The 23247-nt window shown below is 45.0% G+C and overlaps 1 protein-coding gene across 1 annotated transcript in view; it reads left to right on the top strand.

Moving 5' to 3' along the window:
- Positions 1-23247, top strand: part of si:ch211-198n5.11 (methylcrotonoyl-coenzyme A carboxylase 2) — a 77390-nt gene that overhangs the window by 26530 nt on the left and 27613 nt on the right. The window contains 4 exon segments of the mRNA XM_038794413.1: positions 7394-7474; positions 8793-8971; positions 9326-9518; positions 14286-14377. Of these exon segments, the coding sequence (XP_038650341.1) occupies positions 7394-7474; positions 8793-8971; positions 9326-9518; positions 14286-14377 (545 nt within the window).

The raw sequence follows: 23247 nt of genomic DNA, 5'->3' as shown, positions 1-23247 counted from the left end.
TGACACCTCTTGCACTTTATTGAAGCCACCAAAGACTTGTTAATTCTTTGTAAAGTACTCTGAAGAGCTACCTTTTTTGTCACAGGTTGCAGTCTCTTGCTTTACATCACAGCACCACAGAGTCTGAGGTTGTGATTCTGTATCCACAAATCTCAAATGTGTTCCTTGGACATTTGACAAATGGATGACAGGCAATTCCCCACAGTTAACCAAAGGGAAAATATATACGTCATTGTGTCAATGTTGGTGCAAATAGGAAAGGTACCCTTGCAGAATGATCAAAACCACAGATGATCAAGTCTGAATAGAGTACTTTTCACTTGCTAGTGGATGTATCTCTGCTCCTGATGATATTCCCGTGCTTTTCCTCGATACTATAGCAACATGCAAAAAGGAAAGAGTGCTGAATTCTAGCAGTGGTGTTCGCCCTTTGAGGCAAAGATGAGCATGTCCATCATCTGGGATGGTGTGTAACATTCCAGTGGGTGCATAGGTGACTGCTAAAGCTGATCTGCATTGGTAACATTCGGCTGCAAATAGGACAGGATACCAATGATTAGGTTTTGCACCAGCTGCTGACTCGGGATTTCCTCTCCTTGCGTTTTCTCACTGCCTCTGATATGCATTTGCTTTCGAAGGAGGGCACACTTATTTTTATTGGGTTGTGCGAGATGCAGCTTGCCAGGGTTCAAAGTCAATATCAAAATTCCTAAGTGAAGCCTTCATAGTGTCCTTGTAGTCTTTCCTTTGACCAGCGTTAGAACGCACTCCAGACTCAGGCTCTCCATAGCAGATTTGCTATGGTAAGTGAACATCATGCATTCTGACTACATGTCCAACTCAGTTGTGACCGTTTCAATATAGTGTGGATACTTGCCATGCCGGCTCAGGTGAACACGTCAGTGTCTGATATTTTGTCCTGCCATCTGATCTTCAAGAGTTTCCGAAGGCAGCTTAAGTGAAAGTGGTTGGGCTTCTTGGCCTGATGCTGGTCTTGCATGAAGAAAGCATCGTAGGCAGGGCTATTGCCCTGTTGACATTCAGATTGGTAGGCAGACTTACTGATCTTTGTTGTTAGACTGATGTTTGAAGTCTGCCAAAAATTACACTTGCTTTGGCAATTCTTGAATGCCTCATCATCGATATAGACAACTCAAAAGAGTGTGCGACTGAGATAAATTAATTTATCTGCTGTTGACAGGCCCGGGTCATGGACTGAAACCTTGGGCTCAAGATAAAGTTTTCTGGGAACAGGCTGGGTACATTACTTCAATTTTCTTTGTGCTGATTGTAAGGCCAAAGTTGTCACATACAATAGAGAATAAGTATATGCTATGTTGCATCTCCAGCCCTGACCCAGCAGTTAGTGCACAGATATTGACAAACAGGATATTGAAAGATATGTTCTTGGAGTCCTTGGTTTTAGCCTGGAGTCATCCCATGGGGGTCATGTGCTGTGGCCCATTAATCAGTTAATTGCAGCCTCACAAGTGTTTCTGCTTCTTCCACAATCCATTGTTTCCCTTAGGAGCAAAATGGTGGTTGTTAACACCTCTTGAGGTATAATGGAAGGGATTCTCCAGTCACTCCTTAGCTCAGCATTTACATATTACAGTCTTCTGGACTCATCAACAAGTTTGTGACCTCTCTCCTCCACCATCTTGAGCCCCGTAAAATAAATGTTTGTCTGGTAGCATCTGTGGAGAGAGAGAAACAGAGTTAATGTTGTGTGCCCATGTGACTCTTCAGAGTTAGAGAAGGAGAAATGTGATGGATTATTTACTATATAAAAAGGGGTGGAGCAAAATGGAAGGTCAGTGATGGGTGAGAGCGAGGAGAGATTGCAACAATGACATGTAAGGCACAAGACAGAGGAAGTATTAATGGCAGTATGAGGGACTATGCAAAGTAGAAGGTACTGATGGTGGAATAAAAGTAAGATAGCAGAACATGTTACTAGAAGAACAAAAGTCAGTGCTCAGTGAAAACAAAACTTAAAAACAAATGACAAATGGCCCACTGCAGGGTAGGTGAGAGGGGAAATTGGAATTGATGGTTGTGTTGGGGCAAACATTTCTTTTACGGGGCTCAAGATGGTGGAAGAGTAGGGCAGCACGGTGGCCTAGTGGTTAGCACAACCGCCTCACGGCGCTGAGGTCCCAGGTTCGATCCCGGCTCTGGGTCACTGTCCGTGTGGAGTTTGCACATTCTCCCCGTGTCTGCGTGGGTTTCGCCCCCACAACCCAAAAGTGTGCAGAGTAGGTGTATTGGCCACGCTAAATTGCCCCTTAATTGGAAAAAATAATTGGGTAATCTAAATTTATTAAAAAAAAAGATGGTGGAAGAGAGAGATCACAAAGTTTGTGATGAGTCCAGAAGACTGTAACATGCCTAATCAGAAGATGAGGTGCTGTTCCTCCAGTTTGCATTGAGCTTCATTGGGAACATTGCAGCAGGCCAAGGATGGACATGTGGGTATTATTTTTGTCAAATTTTTCAAATGTGTTGTCCCAGGGCAAACTCCCCCGCCCCCACTGGGCCATCTTTGATCTGATCATGATTTCAATATTTGTAGAATAAAGGTCAAAGCGAGCAAACACTATGTTGAAAGGCTTAACCAGTGGTCCTTAAAAAGAGTGCGGGAGGGAGGTCCATAAATGCATGATTTTCTAAGATTTTTGCAGTTGCAGGAGAAATCAACCTTCTCTCACAGGGCTTGTGTTCCAGCCAACTGGATACAGAAAGTGGCCAATTTTCCACGGTCCATCTTTTCTAGCCCCTTCCCAAACTCGGGATGTGAGTAGTTTGGTCCTGAAATGGCTGCCCCGGGTACTAAAGATTTAAACTTCTGCTTCTTTGGACTGGAAAATTGCATAGGTTACTCCATTTTTTAAGAAGGATGAAAGGAGGAAATCAGGAAATTCCAGACCGGTTAGCCTAACATCTGTGGTGGGGAAATTGCTAATCAGGGATAGGGTGACCAAACACCTCAAAGAATTTTGATCAATCAGGGAGAGTCAGCATTCGTTCATGAAGAGAAGGTCATGTCTGACAAATCTCATTGACTTTTTTGAAGTGGTGACTAATGTAGTAGGCAGGGGAATGTCTATGGATGTTATTTATATGGACTTTCAGAAGGCATTTGATAAAGTTCCACATAAGAGACTGTTTATTAAGATGGAAGCCCATAGAGTTGAGGGCAAATTATTGACATGGTTAGGAAATTGAGTAGCAGGTGATAGAGTGGGATAATGGGTAATTATACTAAATGTCAGGATGTAACTAGTGGTGCACCACAGGGATCTGTGTTGGGCTTCAATTATTCACATTATTCATTAACAGCTTGGATAATGTAGAAAGGCATATATCCAAATTTGAGGATGATACAAAGTTAGGTGGCATTGTAGACAGTCTAGAGGATAGCATAAAATTGCAAGGAGATATTGACAGACTAGGTGACTGGGCAAAATTGTGACAGATGGAATGGAATTCAATGTAGGCAAGTGTGGGATTATCCATTTTGGACCAAAAGAGGGTAGAGCAGAGTACTTTCTGAATGGAAAGAGGTTAGGTACAGTGGATGTCCAAGGAGACTTGGGGGTTCAGGTATGTAGGTCCTTAACATGCCACAAACAAGGGCAGAAAATAATCAAAAAGGCTAATAGAATGCTAACCTTTATATCTGGAGGATTGGAATATAAACACAAAAGTTATGCTGCAGCTATGCAAAACTCTGGTTAGACCCCACTTGGAGCACTGGGAGCAGTCCTGGGCACCACACCTTGGATATATTGGCCTTGGAGGGAGTGCAACATAGATTTACGACAATGATACCTGGACTACATGGGTTAAATTATGAGGAGAGATTTCACAAATTAGGCCTGTTTTCACTAGAATTTAGAAAGTTAAAGGGTGATGTGATCAAAGTCTCCAAGATATTAACAGAAAAAGACAGCGCAAATAAAGATACTATTTCCACTGGTTAGAGATTCTCAAACTAAGGGCATAATTATTATAGTCTAAAAAATAGGACCAGACCGTTCAGGAGCGATGTTATGAGCACTTCTTCATGCAAAGGGTGGTAGAGGTTTGGAACTCTGTCCCAGAAACAGCAGTTGAAGTTCGAACAATTGTTAATTTTAAATCTGTGATAGATAGATTTTTGTTTAGCAAAGATATTAGGGGATATGGGCTAGAGTTACACCACAGATAAGCTATTATCTCATTGAATGGCTGGATAGGCTCGAGGGATTGAATGGCCAACTCCTGTTTGTTTCTTGCAATGAAAAATGACACTATGGCCTGAGCCACCTGTATGCAAGTTTGCAGCTACAGTCCTCTGGGAATTCCACACCTGCCTCTACACTGCCCTCCCTTCATCACAGATAGATAATGATTAAAAATTTTTTTTTACCGTACCCAATTCAGTTTTTCCAAATAAGGGACAATTTAGCGTGGCCAATCCTACCCTGCATATCTTTGGGTTGTGAGGGCAAAACCCACGCAAACGTAGGGAGAATGTGCAAACTCCACACAGGACAGTGACCCAGAGCCGGGATCAAACCTGGGATCTTGGTTCCATGAGGCGGCAGTGCTAACCACTGTGCCACCGTGCTGTCCTACAGATAGATGATGAATGACATGATAGACGATGAACATGTGTTGCATATGAATTGAATTATAGTGAGGGGAATATTCAACTTCACCCTCTCATCCTGACATATTTTGGTCCTGTGGCAATATGCTTCTAAATGGCTGGAGATAGTTCCGGATTCATTGATTGACCAGAATGTCTTCTGCATCTTGTTTGCTTTCTACCTATCCAGAAGATGGTGCAAAACTTCAAAACCTTAAATTGGTCTTATCGGTGCAATCCGCTAGAATTAGTCTTCACGATCTGCTCCTCTATATCTCGGACCCACAAAGCAGCATGGACGGAATCATCGCGCTCCTGAAAGTGTTTGGAGCCTTCTCGGGCTACAAACTCAACATGAGCAAAAGCGAGATCTTCCCAGTACACCCGCAAGGGGGGGGGGGGGGGGGGCAGCACTAAAGGGGCTGCCGTTCAAACAAGCCCGACATAAATTCCGCTACCTGGGGATCCAAATAGCCCATGACTGGAGAGGGATCCACAAATGGAACCTCACCAGCCTGACGGAGGAAGTTAAAAAGGACCTGCAAAGATGGAACACACTCCCGCTCTCCCTCGCGGGGAGAGTCCAGACGATCAAAATGAACGTACTGCCCAGGTTCCTCTTCCTGTTTAGATCCATTCCGATCTACATCCCCAAGGCCTTTTTCAAAGCGCTGGACAAACTTATCATGGCGTTCGTATGGGGGGGTAAAAATGCTAGGATCCCAAAGAAGGTCCTACAAAAAACAAAATCCAGGGGGGGGCTAGCCCTCCCGAATCTACAATTCTACCACTGGGCGGCAACAGCCGAGCGAGTCAGGGGATGGATCCAGGAGCCAGAAGCCGAGTGGGTGCGTGCGGAGGAGGCCTCCTGCATGGGAACCTCCCTCCGGGCCCTCGCCACGGCAGCACTCCCATCCCCACCCAAAAAACACTCCAGCAGCCCAGTGGTGACAGCCACCCTCCAATCCTGGAACCAACCGCGGCAGCAATTTGGCCTGTACAAAATGTCGGACAAGGCTCCCATCTGCAACAACCATAGGTTCAAACCAGCACTGACTGACGCCACCTTCAAAAGGTGGAGACAGGACGGGGGGGACACTGACAGTCAGGGACCTATACATGGACGACAGGATCGCAACACTGGACGAACTGACAGAGAAATTTCAGCTAGCTGGGGGGAACGAGCTACGGTACCTGCAGCTCAAAAACTTCCTACGAAAGGAGACAAGGACGTACCCACAACCGCCACGACAGACACTACTGGAAGACCTACTGGACGCAAGTATCCTAGAGAAAGGGAACTGTAGTGACATGTATGGCCGACTGGTAGATAGGGACGACACCGTACTGGACGCAACAAGAAGGAAATGGGAGGACGACCTGGGGATGGAGATAGGGTGGGGACTCTGGAGCGAAACACTGCATAGGGTCAACTCCACCTCCACGTGCGCGAGGCTCAGCCTGACGCAACTAAAAGTGGTACATAGAGCCCACTTAACGAGAAACCGTATGAGTAGGTTCTTCCCGGAGGTGGAGGACAGATGCGAGCGGTGCCAAAGAGGCCCGGCCAACCACGCCCACATGTTCTGGTCTTGCCCCAGACTTGTGGAGTACTGGACAGCCTTCTTCGAGGCTATGTCCAAAGTGGTGGGGGTGAGGGTGGAGCCATGCCCGATAGTGGCGGTCTTCGGTGTTTCAGACCAGCCAGATCTATTCCTGGAGAGGAGGGCGGACGCCCTTGCCTTTGCCTCCCTGATCGCCCGCCGTAGAATCCTGTTTGGCTGGCGGTCAGCAGCACCGCCCAGAGCTGCAAACTGGCTGTCCGACCTCTCGGAATCTCTCCAAATGGAGAAAATCAAATTCGCCATCCGAGGGTCGGACGACGGCTTCCACAGAACGTGGGAGCCATTCATGCAACTGTTCCGGGACCTGTTTGTGGCCAACGTACAAGAGGAAGAATAGTCGGGTGGCCAAGAATCAGGGGAAAATGGACGGGAATCGGGGGAGGGTAGCCGGGGGGGGGGGGTTACGGGCTCGTTATGGGGGTTTGCTGGCAAGCCACGGCCCAAAACCAAACTATAAATAAATGCCTATAAACATGTGCCTCGGCCATATTGGGGAATGTAAAATATGTATGCTGGCTAAAGGGGGCGGCCACAATTGTTGTTATGAAGATGCTTACCTGTAAATATGCATGCTAAATTTTTGTGTTTTCTTTTTTTTTCTCTCTAATAATTTGTAATTTGTCATATATAAAATATGAAAACTCAATAAAAAACATTTATAAAAAAAGAATTAGTCTTCAAAAGCCAGGATATTCAAATTCCTAAATCGCCATGTGTTGGAGACCCCACGTCTATCATCAACTGGTTTGGCTCACCCACCAGAAGAGTTTACTGCGGTGTGGTTGCTCTTGCATGCTAACAGCTACTTGGAACTACAGATGAGAACTGGGTGAAGGTGAGGGTGAATACAGGATGAGCCACTCCAAAGAGTGTAGCAAGCGTGGCTGTGAGTGGTGCTACCCCTCCCTTACACCCCTTGCATCCCATTCTAACAATATCCCAGAGCTGGGGAAGTCCAGAAACATATCAAACAACATCCCTACAGAGGTCACAGATGAATTAGATGACAAATAGCCTTTGGATTGCCACTGTCCGGAGTGTTTTTATAATGTATTGAGAGTGCGATAATGTTTTATTAGAACTATGTGTTGAAGCATGTATATACTGAAGATTGTACCTGTGTCTCTTTCAGGCAGATATATTTCCTGATAAGAACCACGGAGGTAGAATGTTCTACAATGAAGCAATGATGTCAGCAGTAGGCATCCCCCAGGTAACTGATTTTATGCCTTGTTCTATTCAGAAGGTTGGTCTTTTGCTGACCTATGATTTGTGGATCACTGATTGATTGGTGGGGGTGGGAAGACAACAGTGATGTTCCTTTGAGATCAGGTATCAAGGAGGCTACTTCAAAATAGGTCCTTGGGATCCTTTGAAATTCGGGGGAGGCTGGAGCTGGAAAAATCCAAGTACCCCATTGAGGCACCTGGGAGCGCTGAGCATCTCATCTATTTGAGGTCCAAAAGATGTTTAAACAAGGAAATTTACACTTAGCACAGTCCACTATGAATCTTCTGTCCGGGAGCAAGTAGTGCTTAACTCCCACCTGACTTGACAGTAACCATAGAATCCCTACAGTGCAGAAGGAGGCCATTTGGCCCATCAAGTCTGCACTGACCCTTCGAATGAGCACTCTATATTTTTATACTCCCTCATCCACCCCACCCCATCCCCGTAACCCCATATCCTAACCTGCACATCCTTGGGCATTAAGGGGTAATTTAGTGTGACCAATCCACTTAACTCGCACACCTTTGGACTGTGGGAGTAAACCGGAGCACACAGAGGAAATCCACGCAGTTACGGGGAGAAGGTACAAATTCCACACAGTCACCCAAGGCTGTAATTGAACCTGGGTCTCTGGCGTGCAAAGCAACAGTGTTAACCACTATGCCACCCAAATTAATTAGTACTTAATTAATTAAAAATTTATATTACACTGCAGCACTGATGATGCCATTAGGCCACAACTTTTTCATATTAAATAAGCTTCTCCACCTGCTTTTAGCAGGTACATTGTCAATGGACGAAATCACTGCCATTAATGGTACAGCGACCAAGAACTGGCCAGAATCCAGATTACCTGGATTTTAACCTGTTGTCTGATCCTTTCCTTCCTGATCAGATAGAATTAAAATGGAGGCTGTTGGCACAAACTTGATCTAAGGCAGCAGCAGAAAGCAGATGATAACAAATTTGTAGCCCATTTTACAATCTGTCCAATTTTTTTTCCCATTCTGAGATTGCTGTGGTAGCTCTGCCAAGTCGCTATCGCCATAAAGGAATTTCAGCCCTTGTTTCTTCAGGACATCATGGAAGAAAACTTTCAAAAAAGAAGGAACCACTGGCATGCGGCACAGTGGTTAGCACTGCTGAGGACCCGGTCTCAAATTCCTTCCCTGAGTCACTGTTCATGTGGAATTTGTACATTCTCCACGTGTCTGCGTTTGGTTCTCTCTCTCTCTCTCTCTCTCTCTCTCATTAAGTGTTTACTGAGTGCATTGATTTCAGTGTCTCAATGTATCCTACAGGTAGCAGTTGTGTGTGGTTCATGCACAGCTGGAGGGGCCTATATCCCAACAATGGCAGAAGAAACAGTAATGGTGGACAGCATTGGGACAATATTCCTTGCTGGACCCCCACTTGTTAAAGCAGCAACAGGGGAAGATGTTAGCCCTGAAGAATTGGGAGGTGCAACTCTCCATGCAAAGTAAGTACTGGAAATGTATTTTATCATGACGGGCTGGAATTATTTATTCTAATTGGCACCAAAAATGAATAATTATTTGAGTGCAGGCATTCTTGAAGATTTGGTTTGATAGCTATAATTGTTGATTGAAGTGTTTACTATACGCTAGGGCCCAAAATGTCCGACCTCTGGGTTAGGGGTCCACATGCTAGGGTGAAAAAATGTTTAACTTACAAATTGGAAATTTTCCAGTGCAGGTACCCTGGATTTAAAAGTAGTCTCTTGGTGTGCCCCCCCCCCCCCCCCCCCCCCAATCATGGACATTCTGTTTTTTACACAGCATATTGTAAAAGTGATGATATTTCTATTTTTCAGGGTTAGCGGATGCATTGACCATTTTGCAGCTACAGAAGAAGAAGCATATGAATGTGTCAGGAATATCATAGCCACTTTAAATTTTGATCTTCCACCACACAAGACAACTGACTTTGAAGAGCCTCTCTACACAGCTGAAGAACTGAATGGTCTTGCCCCAAAGAATTATGCACATACCTTAAGCATCAAACTGGTTAGTTTTGAAATAACTGTAACGTCAAATTGCTTACCACATAAGCCTTTGAAATTCAGTGTAAGAGGGAAGTATCTTCCCCTTTTGTCATAGATATACTACACAACATGATGTCTGCTGCGGTATAAGCACCGGAGGATGCTAGGTTCAATCTGTGGTATGTACTGATGTTGATTGAACCAGACAGGATTAACAATTGGAACATTTCAATTAGCCTTGGTCTTGGGAGTGTTAAAATAATTTCACGGTCTTGCTCCTGAATATTATTTAGTGACGCGTTGATGAAAAGTATGTGTTTACCAGGCTTGTAGAACAGAATTAGGCGTGATAGTAATGCTTTCTGTAGGGAAATAGCCTATTGGCATGAGGGGGATTTCCATAGGGTTTGTCCTGCTGTAACCTCAGCAAGAGAGCTGCAGAAATCCATGGAAAATGGAGGGATAATCCTGTGGAAGTTCATCCCCTTGTTGTCTTATACTCAAAAAGGTTACCATTGTCTACAAAATAGTAACTTAGCAGGAATCAACTTTGGGAGGGGAGGGAGGAGATAATTGTTATGGACGCCTGGTCAGCTCTCAACAGTGGCTCAGCGACTGGACCAGAGCCGCTACATTTTAAAGTTTTAAGAAGTTTCGGCAAGATCGATTCGTTCCAGGAGTGATAATATATGAAATAATGCTTGTTAATTTTATAAACAAACTTTATTAAAAGAAAAGAAAACAATATTTAAACTTTTAAACTTCACCCCTGACAATAACAGATCACATGTAGTTTCTTAACCTTAACACACTAGTTCCCATTAAACAGAACTTTACTCGAACATGCAGCTCTCATTGCTCCTGACACAAGCCCACAAAGGCAATACTTGTATTTATGAAACAATTTTTTTCTTTTAGGGACATCTGGTCTGAACACTTTTTCAAAGCCTGCCTCGGTGGCAACTTTCATGACCTCCCTCGGTCGATTTCCAAAGCCTTCTCTCCTACCTGTTCAAAACAAGATTATTTTCTCTCTCTCTCTAAGTTCTACCCAGTTCCTCAAACAAAGGCTCTCTGTGGTTTCCATCTTGAACCCATCAGCATTATCTTGGCTGCTTGATTGCCCACTCCTGTTTTGCAAAAGATCAGAGCCATGGTATTGATATGCAACTAACCTCACATTGATGGACATAGAGGCCATCAGACTCTGTAATAGGCTAGTGGCTGGTCAGACAGGAACGTCCTGAAGGACAAGGACCGGGATTCTCTAAAAGCGCGGCTAAGTTTGACGCCGGCATAAACACCGGAGTGTTTCACGCCGGCGTCAATGGGCCTCTTGGCCCAGCGATTCTGTAGCCCACAGGGGGCTGTCAGCACAGCGCCAGAGTGCTCCGCGCTGCTCCAGCTGCCGTACGCGGCCCTGCACTGATCGGCGTGGGTCAGCGCATGCTACTGAGCGGATCGGCGTGGAAGAAGGTAAGCCCCCCCAGATCAAACACGCCCGCTGATTGATGACCTCCGATCGCAGGCCTGGCCGTTGTGGAGGCCTCTCTCCCCCGCCCCGGAGACTGATATCATCGCCCCGCACCAGGATGGCCACTGTGACGCTGAGCTCCCGCCAGGTGGAACCGTACGTGAACCATGCCAGCGGGAACTCTGCTGGTCGACCGGCGCTGCATCGACCACACGTGCCGGAGAATCGCGTCCCGCTGTCGGACCCGATCACATGTCTGAGGCCTCATTCTCCACCCCAGCGTCTCATGCCATTTTGGTGCGGAGGCTCGGAGAATCCCGGCCAATAGATCTGGGGCATCCTGTATATTACCACTAATGAGTTTAAGTCTGACTGGGACAATGTAAATTGACCAGGTGTGGGCGTATCCCTCTGACTCCTTGCTAACAGTTTTTTTCCCTCAGTCTGTTTAACCCCTAAATTGCCTGCTACATCTTCGATTTTATTTCTGGACCCAATTTCCTAATATCTCCCTACTGTATCATAATTGAAAATTATTTTACCAGCTTCGGAAAGAGTGTACATGAAGTTCAATTAATTGGCTTTTGGAATTTATTTTTAAAAGAGAACTTCCAATAATGATTTCATTGCAAATGAGTCCAGCTTATCACTTTCTCCAACTGCTGTCTTCATATAAGAAAATCTGGAAACAAACATGAAAGACAGTATCAATAGGATGAGTTGCAAAGCCTTCCTATGAGGGATCACTTTAAAAGTCAACCTGTTACAAAGAATTAAGATTGACCTTAATACTATCTTCTTTCATTTGTTGCTACTTGACAACAGGAGAAAGAAAAGTAAATTGTGCTTAATTTTCAGGATAACAGTTGGGGGAGCAAGACAATGGGAAGAGAAAAAATAAACTTGCATTTGTATACTGCCTTTTGCAACTTCAATATATCCCAAAGCACTTTACAGCCAACAAAGTAATGTTTGTGATGTTCAGTCATTGCTACGATGTAGGATACACTTGTTAATCATGGTTGCCAAGAGTTAACATTCTGAGGGAACAAGTAGAAGTAACCTGTTTACATTTACCCTGTTTTTGTAGTGACTGGAAGTCAAACTAGTTTCATCATATTCCTTGACTCATCATTGTGGTGGTAGACAGGTAGTGAGGCACACGTGCAAGACCAGTGACTGTAATAAGGAGGTATGAGTCAGTGTCCTACCTGTATCAAGTCTGGCAACTGGGGTTTCTCTTCCTATTTACCTGTAACAGGAGATCCATCCCCCATTGTACATAGGAATTGAGGAGTAGCAATGGTGGGTTTGAATAAATCACTGACCATAGCTAATTGGCAACCAGACCTTCTGGGATGATAGGCTGCTTCTACGTCGCTTGGTGTAGTCAAAGACTGCTGAGGCACAGGCCTGTCTCTTTTTACTGCATGATTCCTGCTTCTTTAGTTATCTTTTAATGTTAAGCAAGCTAAGTGGAGCAGCAGGAAGACTGTTATTGTGTTTATGGAGGCAATTGAACGAACGTTTGCGGCTGCTGTGGATATTTGCTGACACTGGATGGCTCATACTCAGCATCTGGAATAGGGCAGTTTAGAGGAGGCATGCAACTGCATAGTTGGAAGCCATTGAGGTCTGGCATGCACTCAGCACTACAGTGGGGGAAGGGAGATGAGTTTAGAGTACCCAATTAATTTTTTCCAATTAAGGGGCAATTTAGCGTGGCCAATCCATCTACCCTGCACATTTTTGGGTTGTGGGAGCGAAACCAACGCAAACACAGGGAGAATGTGCAAACTCCACACAGACAGTGACCCAAAGCCGGGATCGAACCTGGGACCTCGGTACCATGAGGAAGCAGTGCTAATCAGTGTGCCACTGTGTTGCCCCAGAATTTCACAACTTAATGGGGCAACAGACCTCCCCATCTCCCTTCCATTTTCTTCAGAAGTAGCTTATCAAAGGCTGCCAGCCGGCCATTAAATTCTGCATGCTCAACCGTGATCATGACTTGTTATCCCGCCTGGCTTCCCTAATTGGACAGTGATTCTGGAGGCAGGTTTCTAAGTGGAAGCCTCACAGAAATTTCAATCGAAGGCCTATTTGTGTCTGGGTACCTGTCTCGTTTATCATGCAAAAATTAGGGTGGCAGAATTGTCCCCAATAGGTCTACTAGATAAAGCCAGGTCTCTTGAATATGGAGTTGTCCTAACAATCTGACTCACAGAGTTGAATAAACTCAATATCTAAGTGCTCATTCTTTATGTGTGAGCCTGGAAATTGAGGGAGAACAGACCTTTTGACCATGGAAGTCATCATTGCTGAGGTTGACCTCATCTGTATCTGATATTCACAAATGCATACTTTATCCAGCAGGAGTCAGTAATTTATTTTTTGAAGAACATTGTAGCCATAAAGTTTATTTCTTGTATTATTGTGTTGAAGGAACATTGCACATTCACTTCCCTGAAAATAAACAGTAGCACACCTTCACTAACCTTGTAGGTGCTCCTAATTTTCATTTTTACATGGTATTTATATCAATGTGCCTTCTATTGCCTCCTATGAAAGGTAATTTCTCATATGTGAATCCAGGTGGAGAATATCACAACCAAATTCAATCCTGCATCAAAATTAATAGCGGAAAACTAAGCTGTTTCATAGTATATAAAAAAGCTTAGTTTTCCATTTTAATTTTGATCAGTTAAAGCCTAGTTCCATGTACTATCAACTTAGCGATACTGTGGACAGAATTCTCCCAAAAAATGTGTGGTGCCATTTTGGGCAGGAAAATCAGTGCGAAGTGGAAGCAATTCGCATCGTGATCGTCCCACACTTAAGTCATTTGTCATTTGTTTGGAGGGAGGGCCTGATTTGCAGCGGCACTGAGAGGGAGTGGCTGAAACACTGGCAAGCCAAGGGTACTCCGAACTCAAAGTGACAGTTCAGGCCATCCTTTATCCAACATAGCCGGCATCGGGGCTTCAGTGCAGCCCCTCTTGCCAGCCTCACGCTGCGCCGGCAGGGAAGAGAATACCGGGAGCTGGGAGAATCCGGCCTGAAATTGACCCAGCATATTTAAATGCTGATTTGAATATGCTAATCTGGTTCTGGGTGTGAACCAGATTCTGTCTGCTGTTGCACAGGCCAGAAGCATCGCGCACTGGTCGCCGCCCAGTGCAAATCTCGTTTAGGGGCTCTCCCACTCTTCGAGCGACATAGCAGGATATGCGCTGGGCCCAACGAGGCCGGAGAAGTGCCCCATGTCTTTGAAGAATTAACCATTACATATTAAAAGTATTTAATATGTTACAGGTTCTGAGTCGTTTGACAGATGGAAGTAGATTCCTGGAGTTTAAAGCTTTATATGGGACCACGTTGGTAACCGGCTTTGCTCAGATTAAAGGGTGAGATATTCTGTACTTTTTAAAGAATCTAACTAAATCAGTTTACTTCCATGTTAATAAATTACATTGAAATTTTGAATTTACTTTGTTTTATTTTCAGTTATTTTATTGACAATAAAAAAAAGCATTTTGTATGACCTGTGCAGACCTGAAAGGTATGAGGTTTGATTCAAGCTGCTTACTTGGCTAATGTTAACTTGTGCAGTGTTTACCGTTAGTACAGTTGACTTCAGCACCATTGGGCTACAGACAAAGAGGGAACAAAATCAGCCAGTGATTCCCATTGGAAAGTACATGGACATGTTGGGTGAGCATAGGATTGAGTTCAGCAAGGTTTCTTGCCACAATGCAAAATTTGACTTAGTCTATGGACATTGATCCTGGATTCTGCAGGGTCACATACTGTGGGCTCAAACATGAACAATGATCACTTCAGCAAGGCACTGGTGCCCATGTAATCATTAGAGGAACCATTAACAATGGAGCAAACATGAACCAATGATTTCTTTAATGCCAAACATGTAGTTTCCTTTTTTATAAATTTAGAGTACCCAATTCTTCTTTTTTCCAATTAAGGGTGCCATGTTGGCACTGCCAGGGGTTGGGCCTGGGGGTTGTTTGTCCATTGGAGGGGGGGGGGGGGGGGGGGGGGGTTCCAGGGACCTCAAGAAGGTTGGGGCATATGGGATGGGGGCCGATAAAGCAGGGAGGCCTGAGGGAGAGGGGGAAAGATCGGAGCCGCCGTTCAAAATGGCACCCCGATCTGCAGGAAATTGACTAAAGTGTGGCCTCGGTGGATGAAACTCCCCAAGGTCCAAAAAAACTGGAATCAGTGTATTCCGATCAGGAGTGGAAGTACCAGCTAATTTCCTCCTCCTTAACCTCTGTTGTACATCTACTATGTAGCCGGACGATACAATTCAGAGCAGGCTGAGGATCAAGCCTGAGTGTCTACGTAGATCAGCCAACAGGGATGTCTGATTTGTATAATTATTCTTTTTATCATAGACTTATTTTATGGTACAAGCTGCTAATTAAATAATTTTATTAATACTTTGGTGATGAGAAAATACAATGTTCCTTGTCGTCTCATGTATGAAGAATGCATTACGCCCAACAAGTGCAATGATTTTGTTACTTTCTTCCATTCTCTCTTGACAGCGCTGGGGCACAATCCAATAACTGTTCTCAAGTACCTAGCATGTGTGAATTGAGATAATGAGTATCTGGAGGCTATTTAATTGGAGAGGACATTATAAGAAAATCTATTTACATCTTCACTCTGTGTCACTTTGCGCTCACTTTTCAGCTCGAGTCATTGTGTAGCTGCCAGGAGAAGGGTCCCTGGCACATTTGCGCCTCCTTAGTTCTGAAGCACCAAGGTAATTACAATGGCCGGGTGCCACTTCATATGTGGTGGTCAGTAGGCTGTAAAGCACTTGAGGATGGCCTTAAGTGACAGCCAAAACTCAAATGCAAGTTCTTTCTTTACGCATGCAAGGTATTAGATTTTGCAAGCATGTACATGTACAAAAGGGGAAAATGTGAATATTTGGTACACTGAAATTTTAGTGCCAGGGAATTAAATTTCAGTGTGGGAAGACCTAAGTATATAGACTGGAGATAGCTGCGGAATTAAGCATGTATTTGCAATACATCCTACCTGGGATAAACGAGCTGCCAAATATATTCTCAAATTTGCGAATCAGAAAATGAAGAATTCAAATAATCTTTAACACACTCACTTAAAGGGTGATTTTCAGGTGTAAAAAAATCTGGTAAACAAAATAAGAATAATAACCATCTTCAGGTAGCATCGACTGAGTAACAAAATGGGCATACAAATGACAGATGCAATTTAATGCAGTAGGGATGAGAAATTTATGTTGGAAGTCAAGTAGTTTCTGACTTTTCAAGTATGAAATTCCACCCTTGAAGTAATCTTTAAAAATAAATTTAGTGTACCCAATTAATTTTTTCCAATCAAGGGGCAATTTAGCGTGGCCAATCCACCTACCCTGCACATCTTTGGGTTGTGGGGGAGAAACCCACACAAACACTGGGAGAATGTGCAAACTCCACACGGACAGTGACCCAGAGCTGGGATCGAACCTGGGACCTCGGCGCCGTGAGGCTGCAGGGCTAACCCACTGCGCCGTGCTGCTGGAAAATAATTTTTGACCTCCACCGTTCCATATTTATTGTTGCATCTGTCCTTGATGTCACAGTAGCTACTGCCCAGACCCAAAGCCCAATCGTCTCCACTCCGCTTCACTCTAGTCCAAACCCGGCTATCGCCACTCATCCCACTAGGAAGGTGCGGTCTTCCACGGCCCTCTTAGTGAATCTATGGAATTCGCCAGGCCCAGAGTTTGAAGGATGGGAGGAGCAGAGCAGAAGGACCCCTGCTCCCAGGGTGGGTCTCAGACTCGAGCCTGCCCTCCTGAACAGCAATTGGGAGGTGGTGCCAGAGGCAGTCAGCGTTTGCAGCCTCACTAGGAGGAGACAGCTGGTGATCGGGAGGAGTGCAGGCACTGTTGAGGCCCTGAGAGGGGCACAGAACCACAAGAGGCTTCAATGGCTACTGTGCAGGTGTCCTCTGGTTGAGGTGAACATTGCTGATCCCCTGGTTCCTCTGCAGCGCTTCTGAGGAGTGCCACCACCTAGTGGGCCTCTGAGCTTGGCCATGACCATCCCCTTGATGAAGCAGCTGGGGTATGAGGGTGTCCAGAGGTGTGGCTTGGGTGGGTTCCCAGATGACCAGAGGCTCCCTGAGCATTCAAAGGGCAGGGGCAGCACTCAGCAGAGTGAACAGTAAGGAGCACCACAAGAGTGCATTTAAAAAACAGACTGCAGCATGGCGGTCTGAGTCACGCCACTTCGATCCCGAGGCAGACACCCCAAGTCCACAGACTTGGCACCAGGTTGTTCTCTGCTTTTGCCCCCAGCAAGCCCGACAATATTTTAGATTTTCCAGTGTTTTTTTCAGCCTCCCAATCCCCCACCACAGCCATGGTGCACAGGCCCTGCTTGTCTATATTTGCACTAATGTAAACCCGCGAGATCTCTGCCTCAGAGAGGTGGAGCATCGCGGAAGGATGGAGAATATTGGGTGGGATTCTCCGACTCCCGCCGGGTCGGCGAATCGCCGGGGTGCGGCGTGAATACCGCCCCATGCTTGGCCCCGTTTTTGGCCAAGGTCCATACCGGCGGGACCTGGCTTGGGGGGCAGCCTGCGGAGTGCTCTGGGGGGGGGGGGGGGGGGGGGGGGTGGAGTGCGTGGGGTTCCGGCCCCGGGGTTGGGGGGCCCATGGAGGCCTGGCCCGCGATTGGGGCCCACCGATCTGCGGGCGGGCCTGTGCCATGGGGGCACTCTTTCCCTCCACGCCGGCCTGCAAAGGAATCACGGCAGTGGTTCTGCGCATGCGCCAGGACACACTGGCGCTCCTGTGCATGCGCCAACTAGTGGCAGCTGGCGGAGGCCCTTCAGCGCCAAATGGCACAGCGCCAGCCACTCCAGCGCCGGCGTAGCCCCGGAAGTGAGGAGGATTCCGCACCTTCCGGGTGGGCCGACACCGGAGTGGTTTACACCACTCTTTGGCGCCGGTAAGGTCCGCACCGCCGGTTGCAAGACAATCCCACCCATTGTGTCCAAGCCGCCAATATTAAAATCCATGCAAATGACGGTTTCGTATGGATCCGCCGGCATGGGTGCAAACATTGATATCGCCGCCAGGAAGGGATGGAGCATGGCATTGGAATCGGCGCTGGGCACAAACCTCGATTTTTGGATTGCCTGCGATTCTCCACTAGATCGCAAATCGCATTTTTGGTGTTGCATAGCGGAGAATTCAACCCAGGATCTTTTTAGTAAATTTAGAGAGGATGTGCATTTGCTAATACTGCAGGGGTCCCACTGTTTATATTTTCAGATTGTAAAGAATTAGCCAAACAGATTTTCTGAGTTTATAATAAGGTCAAGGTGAGTTTACTGACACGAGTTCCCAAATTTAAAAAAAAAGTAAATTCCAACCATCATTAATGTATCACGCACATTCCCTAGGCCCACACACATACTAGCACAGACTGTAGAATAAGAGGATGTGTGTAAAGATTTTTTTACAGTTTGTGAAAAGGATAGAGAAATGTACAGTTAGCTGTCCTTTGCCGGTCTGAATGTAATGATTCCACGTTTCAACCATTTTATTCAGAGTGTAGGTGTATGGTGTAGATTTGCATGTTTTTTTCCCAAAAGATTTGTGATAAATTTCTCTGCCCAGCATGGTTACTTTGCAAATCCTTGCACAATAGTTTAGCGAAAGAAATGCAGCTTCTTTGCAAACTTTCTGTACAGCATTCTGATCTCTCTGGCTTGGGAAACACTTCTTAAAATTCTGCTGGCTGTATATTTCAGAGGAATTTGATTAATCTGCCTGCTGTACTCATTGTATTTTTGGAACAGGTAATTGCACTTTGATGTCTCATCTCAGAAAGTTTTGAAGAGTTTCAGGTTAGTGTGAAAGTCAAGAGGCGATGGGGCATTTCACTCTCCCCAAGGGTTTTTGGCAGTGGAATGCAGATTGTATATTGTGGCTGCATGTGAATCCTCCATTGTCAATAGGATTACAGTATATTGTTTTTAAAATGCAGCCAGAAAATGAAGAATTAGAAAGTGTATAATTTTTAATTTTTTTTTATAAAAGCAGAGTCTCATAACAGTATAAAGTGGGGTTTCCCCACTTTTTACTCCCCAGGATTGTGATCCCTCCGGGATTGTCCTAGAGTCTCCAGGAATTAATGGTGAATCTCCAGGAATCTTGCCAGCAAAGCCAGGAGCATAATTGTAGGAGCATTAGAAAGAATTGCTTCTGTTTTTCATTTGCTTTGTTTATTAGTTATGAAAAGTTGGAGATGGTGACTTGGTGTGGCGGGGGGGGGGGTTAACGATCAAGAATCACCTAATCGGGTTAGCAAGGGACTTATTTATTTTCCAGTTGGGCATGAGAAGGTGGTGCACTAGATGATGGGTAGCTCAATATCGCTATGATGAAAAGGCTAGGCAACTGAATGAGACAAGAGTGGCGAGAGGGGATGGATGAGAAGTAGGGCTGAAAAATGTGGACGTGGATGGCAAGATCAGTATTCATTGATCATCCCTAATTGCCTATAGATATAGAATAGACAGAGAATTTACAGTGCAGAAAGAGGTCATTCGGCCCATCGAGTCTGCGCCGACCCTTGGAAAGAGCACCGCACACCTCCAACTTATCCCCTTAACCCAGTCTAACCGTTTGGGCACTAAGGGAAATTTAGCATGGCCAATCCACCTAATCTGCACATCTTTGGACTGTGGTAGGAAACCGGAGCACCCGGAGGAAACCCACACAGACAATGGGAGAACGTGCAGACTCCGTGACCCAAGCCGGGAATTGAACCTGGAACCCTGGAGCTGTGAAACAACTGTGCTGACCACTGTGCTACCGTGCTGCCCATAAAAGGTGTAAAAAGGCGGTCTGAGTTAAAATGGGATCAGATTTTAAAATAGTTTATGAAGCATTGCCATCGTCCTTTCCTTCACTTTGTATTTAATCCAACGAGATCCATGCTCTGTTGCTAATATGGACTTCATTCTGTATTGCCTGCTCTAACTGCATTCAATGCTGTGATCACTTTGATGATTTATTACAAATGCATTGATCTGCAATCCTGAAGGTAATAGAAGATAAAGGGAAATCTAAAGTTTCAACCCACTTGACGCCTAAAAATTCCATTCAGTTGAAGTGGCCTAAAAGCAATTGCATTTCATACATATCATAAAAGTACTATAATTAGTGATTCCTTGGTACAAAAATATTTCGGACCTTTTGTCTTCAGCCTCTATTGCTAAACGCAGAGGTGTGAAGTGGTGGTTTTAATAAGAAGAACGAGGAGAGACGATATAAATTAAAGAAAACAATGTTACTGGGTATGCAGGAAAAGAGATAAGGGGCTGGATTCTCCGCAGACCCACGTCAAAATCGCATTTGGCGCGGGGGCGGAGAATCGACATTTACGAGGAAGTCAGGCTCGCGCATGAATTACGCGGCGCGGAGAATGTTCAAACACCACACCGTCAGTGAGCCAGGGCCAGGATTGAACCGGGGGCTTTGGCGCCATGAGGCAGCAGTGCTAACTACTGCGCCACCATACCGCCCAGGCATTTCTCTTAAAACCTTTGTAAATCACATTTTTGATCCCAGTACTGTATCCAATTTTAAGCATTACATTTTTAGAAGGATACCAAGTCCTTTGAGAATGTGGAGAGGAGATTTGCAAGACTAATATCAGGGATGTAAAACTGCAAACACATGGAGAGACTAGTGAAGCTCTTTAGAGCAGGTTTTGTAAATTTAATTGAGGTGTTCAAAATTATAAAGGTCTTGCGAGAGTAAATTTGGGGAAGTTGGATCCTGTGACAGAACTGTGACCACAGGACAGAGATTTAAGGTTATTGGCAAAAGAACCAGAGGAATGTTTTTCTTCACGCAACAAGTTGCTGTAATCTGGAATGCACACCCAAAGGAGTGGTGGAATTATATAAATATGAATGGGAATAATTTGCTGGACAATGGAGAAAGGGTAGAAGAATGATACTCATTTCATATCCTTCGAAGAGCAGACACAAGCAAATTGGACAAAATGACCACCACCTCTGTTGTATCATTCTCTCATGCCACACAAGGACCGGGAAAGCTGACATTTCAGTTGGATCTTGTAACAAGTGCTCCTAAAGCCGGCCTTTTGGCTTCAGCTCAGTATACCTTGCTCCTTAAATTTTGACAGAACACACTCTTTTTGAGATCTATGATTTAAAAAAATCAAAAATATAAGAATCATTTTGTGGCTGAAAAGGTTCTTGTGTAGAACAGCTACTTATTGCAGTTAAATCTGTATTTTCTGACTGAAGCTTTGTTTAATCACTTTGGAATTTTTTGCATTAGCAGGCATGCAAATACAATGCTATCGCATTGTTGTGTAATACTGAGCTTTTTGCATAACCAGTTTGGTGACTGGATTAAGATTATTGTGAATACTAAAAGAGTTATATCATTTTCAGCAAAGACCATTTAGTGCTATTGAGGTGTCAGCCTTGACTATGTGGTATTAGTCACCACTTTAAGTCAGAAGGTCATAGTTTTAATCCATGCTCTAGAGATTTGAGCACTTAATGTCTGCTGACACTTCAATGCAGTGCTCAAGACACTGTCAGAGATACAGATTTTTGAATGAGATGATAAACTAAGGTTGTGGCTGCCCTTTCAAGTGGATGTAAAATATCCTATGGCAGTATTTGAAGAAAAGCAGGAGAGTTCTTCGGATATCCTAAGCAATATTTATCCTCAACCAGCATCACATTTTCAGTAGTCGTGCATTTAGCTGCTACAGGTGGGACCTCACCTTGAGCAAATTGACTCCCACAATTTCCCTACATAACACTGATCAGCTGCATTTCAGAAGTACTCTTAATTGTGCTGGATCTCGGTGGGGTAGCAGCAACTGTGGATGGCAGCCACCATAAGTACTTTGTAAATTCTGTGACTATGGGGTCTCATGGTTAAGCTCAGTCCTATTCTCATTTGGCATCCAAATGCATATTCCCATAAAGAGGGGGGGGGGGGGGGTGACTGGAACGTAATCAAGACTGAGACCAGTGATCTCTCCAATTTACTTTAGGGTGTATGATTTATGTATGTATTCTTGTTGATATCACAAAAATGCTCAAATTTGAGTACAGCAACAACACCTCTTTGGGGCAACACGGTGGCAAAGTGGTTAGCACTACTGCATCACAATGCCAGGGACAGGTTTGATTCCAGCCTTGGGTGACAAGGCCTGTAAAGTACCTTTATCTTGCACGATCACCCTTTTTGTCATTTAGTCATTCCTGCACTTCACCCTATCAAAGACCCTCCCCTTTTTCATTCAGACCTTCCCTAGCTCCCAATTTGGGGCGGCATGGTGGCACAATGGTTAGCACTGCTACCTTACAGCACCAGGGAAATTTTGTTGACTGCCTTGGTTGACTGTCTATCTCTGTGGAGTTTGCACTTTCTCCTCGTGTCTGCGTGGGTTTCCTCCGGGTGCTCCGGTTCCTCCCACAGTCCATGGATGTGCAGGTTAGGTGAATTGGCCCTGCTTCATTGTCCCTGATTGTCTCAAAAAAACATTTAGGTGGGGTTACGGGTGTAATGATATGCAGACATGTAACCAATGGGTCATCAGAACAAGACATAACCAATGGGTAATCAGAACACCCAGAGGTTGCATCACCACAAGAGGGCACCACACAACCACTATAAAAAGGACAAGGCACACAGGCCCTGCCCCCCCTCCACCGGCAGAAACCTAGAGAGAAAGACGTGTGTGGTTAGCAGCACCGTCAGACCATAGCGTGTGGTCTAGAGCAAGTTCATGTAGTTAGTAGAGTATACTGTGTTACTAGAGTCAGATTAGTAGAGTGTAGAACTCATTTAGGAGCTTTGTTAATCGCTCATTAAATACATTCAACTTACCTCAAGGTCTGGAGTATCCTTCAGCAATGCCTACACAAAATAGCAGCTTATGTTACTCAAAGTGACATAACAATACAACGGGGATAGGGCAGGGTCTGGGTGGAGTGCTCCTTCAGAGAGTCGGTGCAGACTCGATGGGCCGAATGGCATTCTTCTGCACAGTAGGAATTTATGATTCTATGTGTGTGACAGCATGGCTGTGCACATACGTAATTGAAAAGAGGCTCCTAATGCTTGGTGTATGTGGGGACTTTTAGCTTCCTGGGTGGTTGCACAGTATTGAAAAATTAACTGGAACCCCAGCTAACTGTCCTTTTC

The sequence above is a fragment of the Scyliorhinus canicula genome, chromosome 4, assembly GCF_902713615.1.
Source record: "Scyliorhinus canicula chromosome 4, sScyCan1.1, whole genome shotgun sequence".
Classification (NCBI taxonomy): domain Eukaryota; kingdom Metazoa; phylum Chordata; class Chondrichthyes; order Carcharhiniformes; family Scyliorhinidae; genus Scyliorhinus; species Scyliorhinus canicula.
The sequence above is the reverse complement of the archived record's forward strand: the minus strand, read 5'-3'. Positions and strand labels throughout refer to the sequence as shown.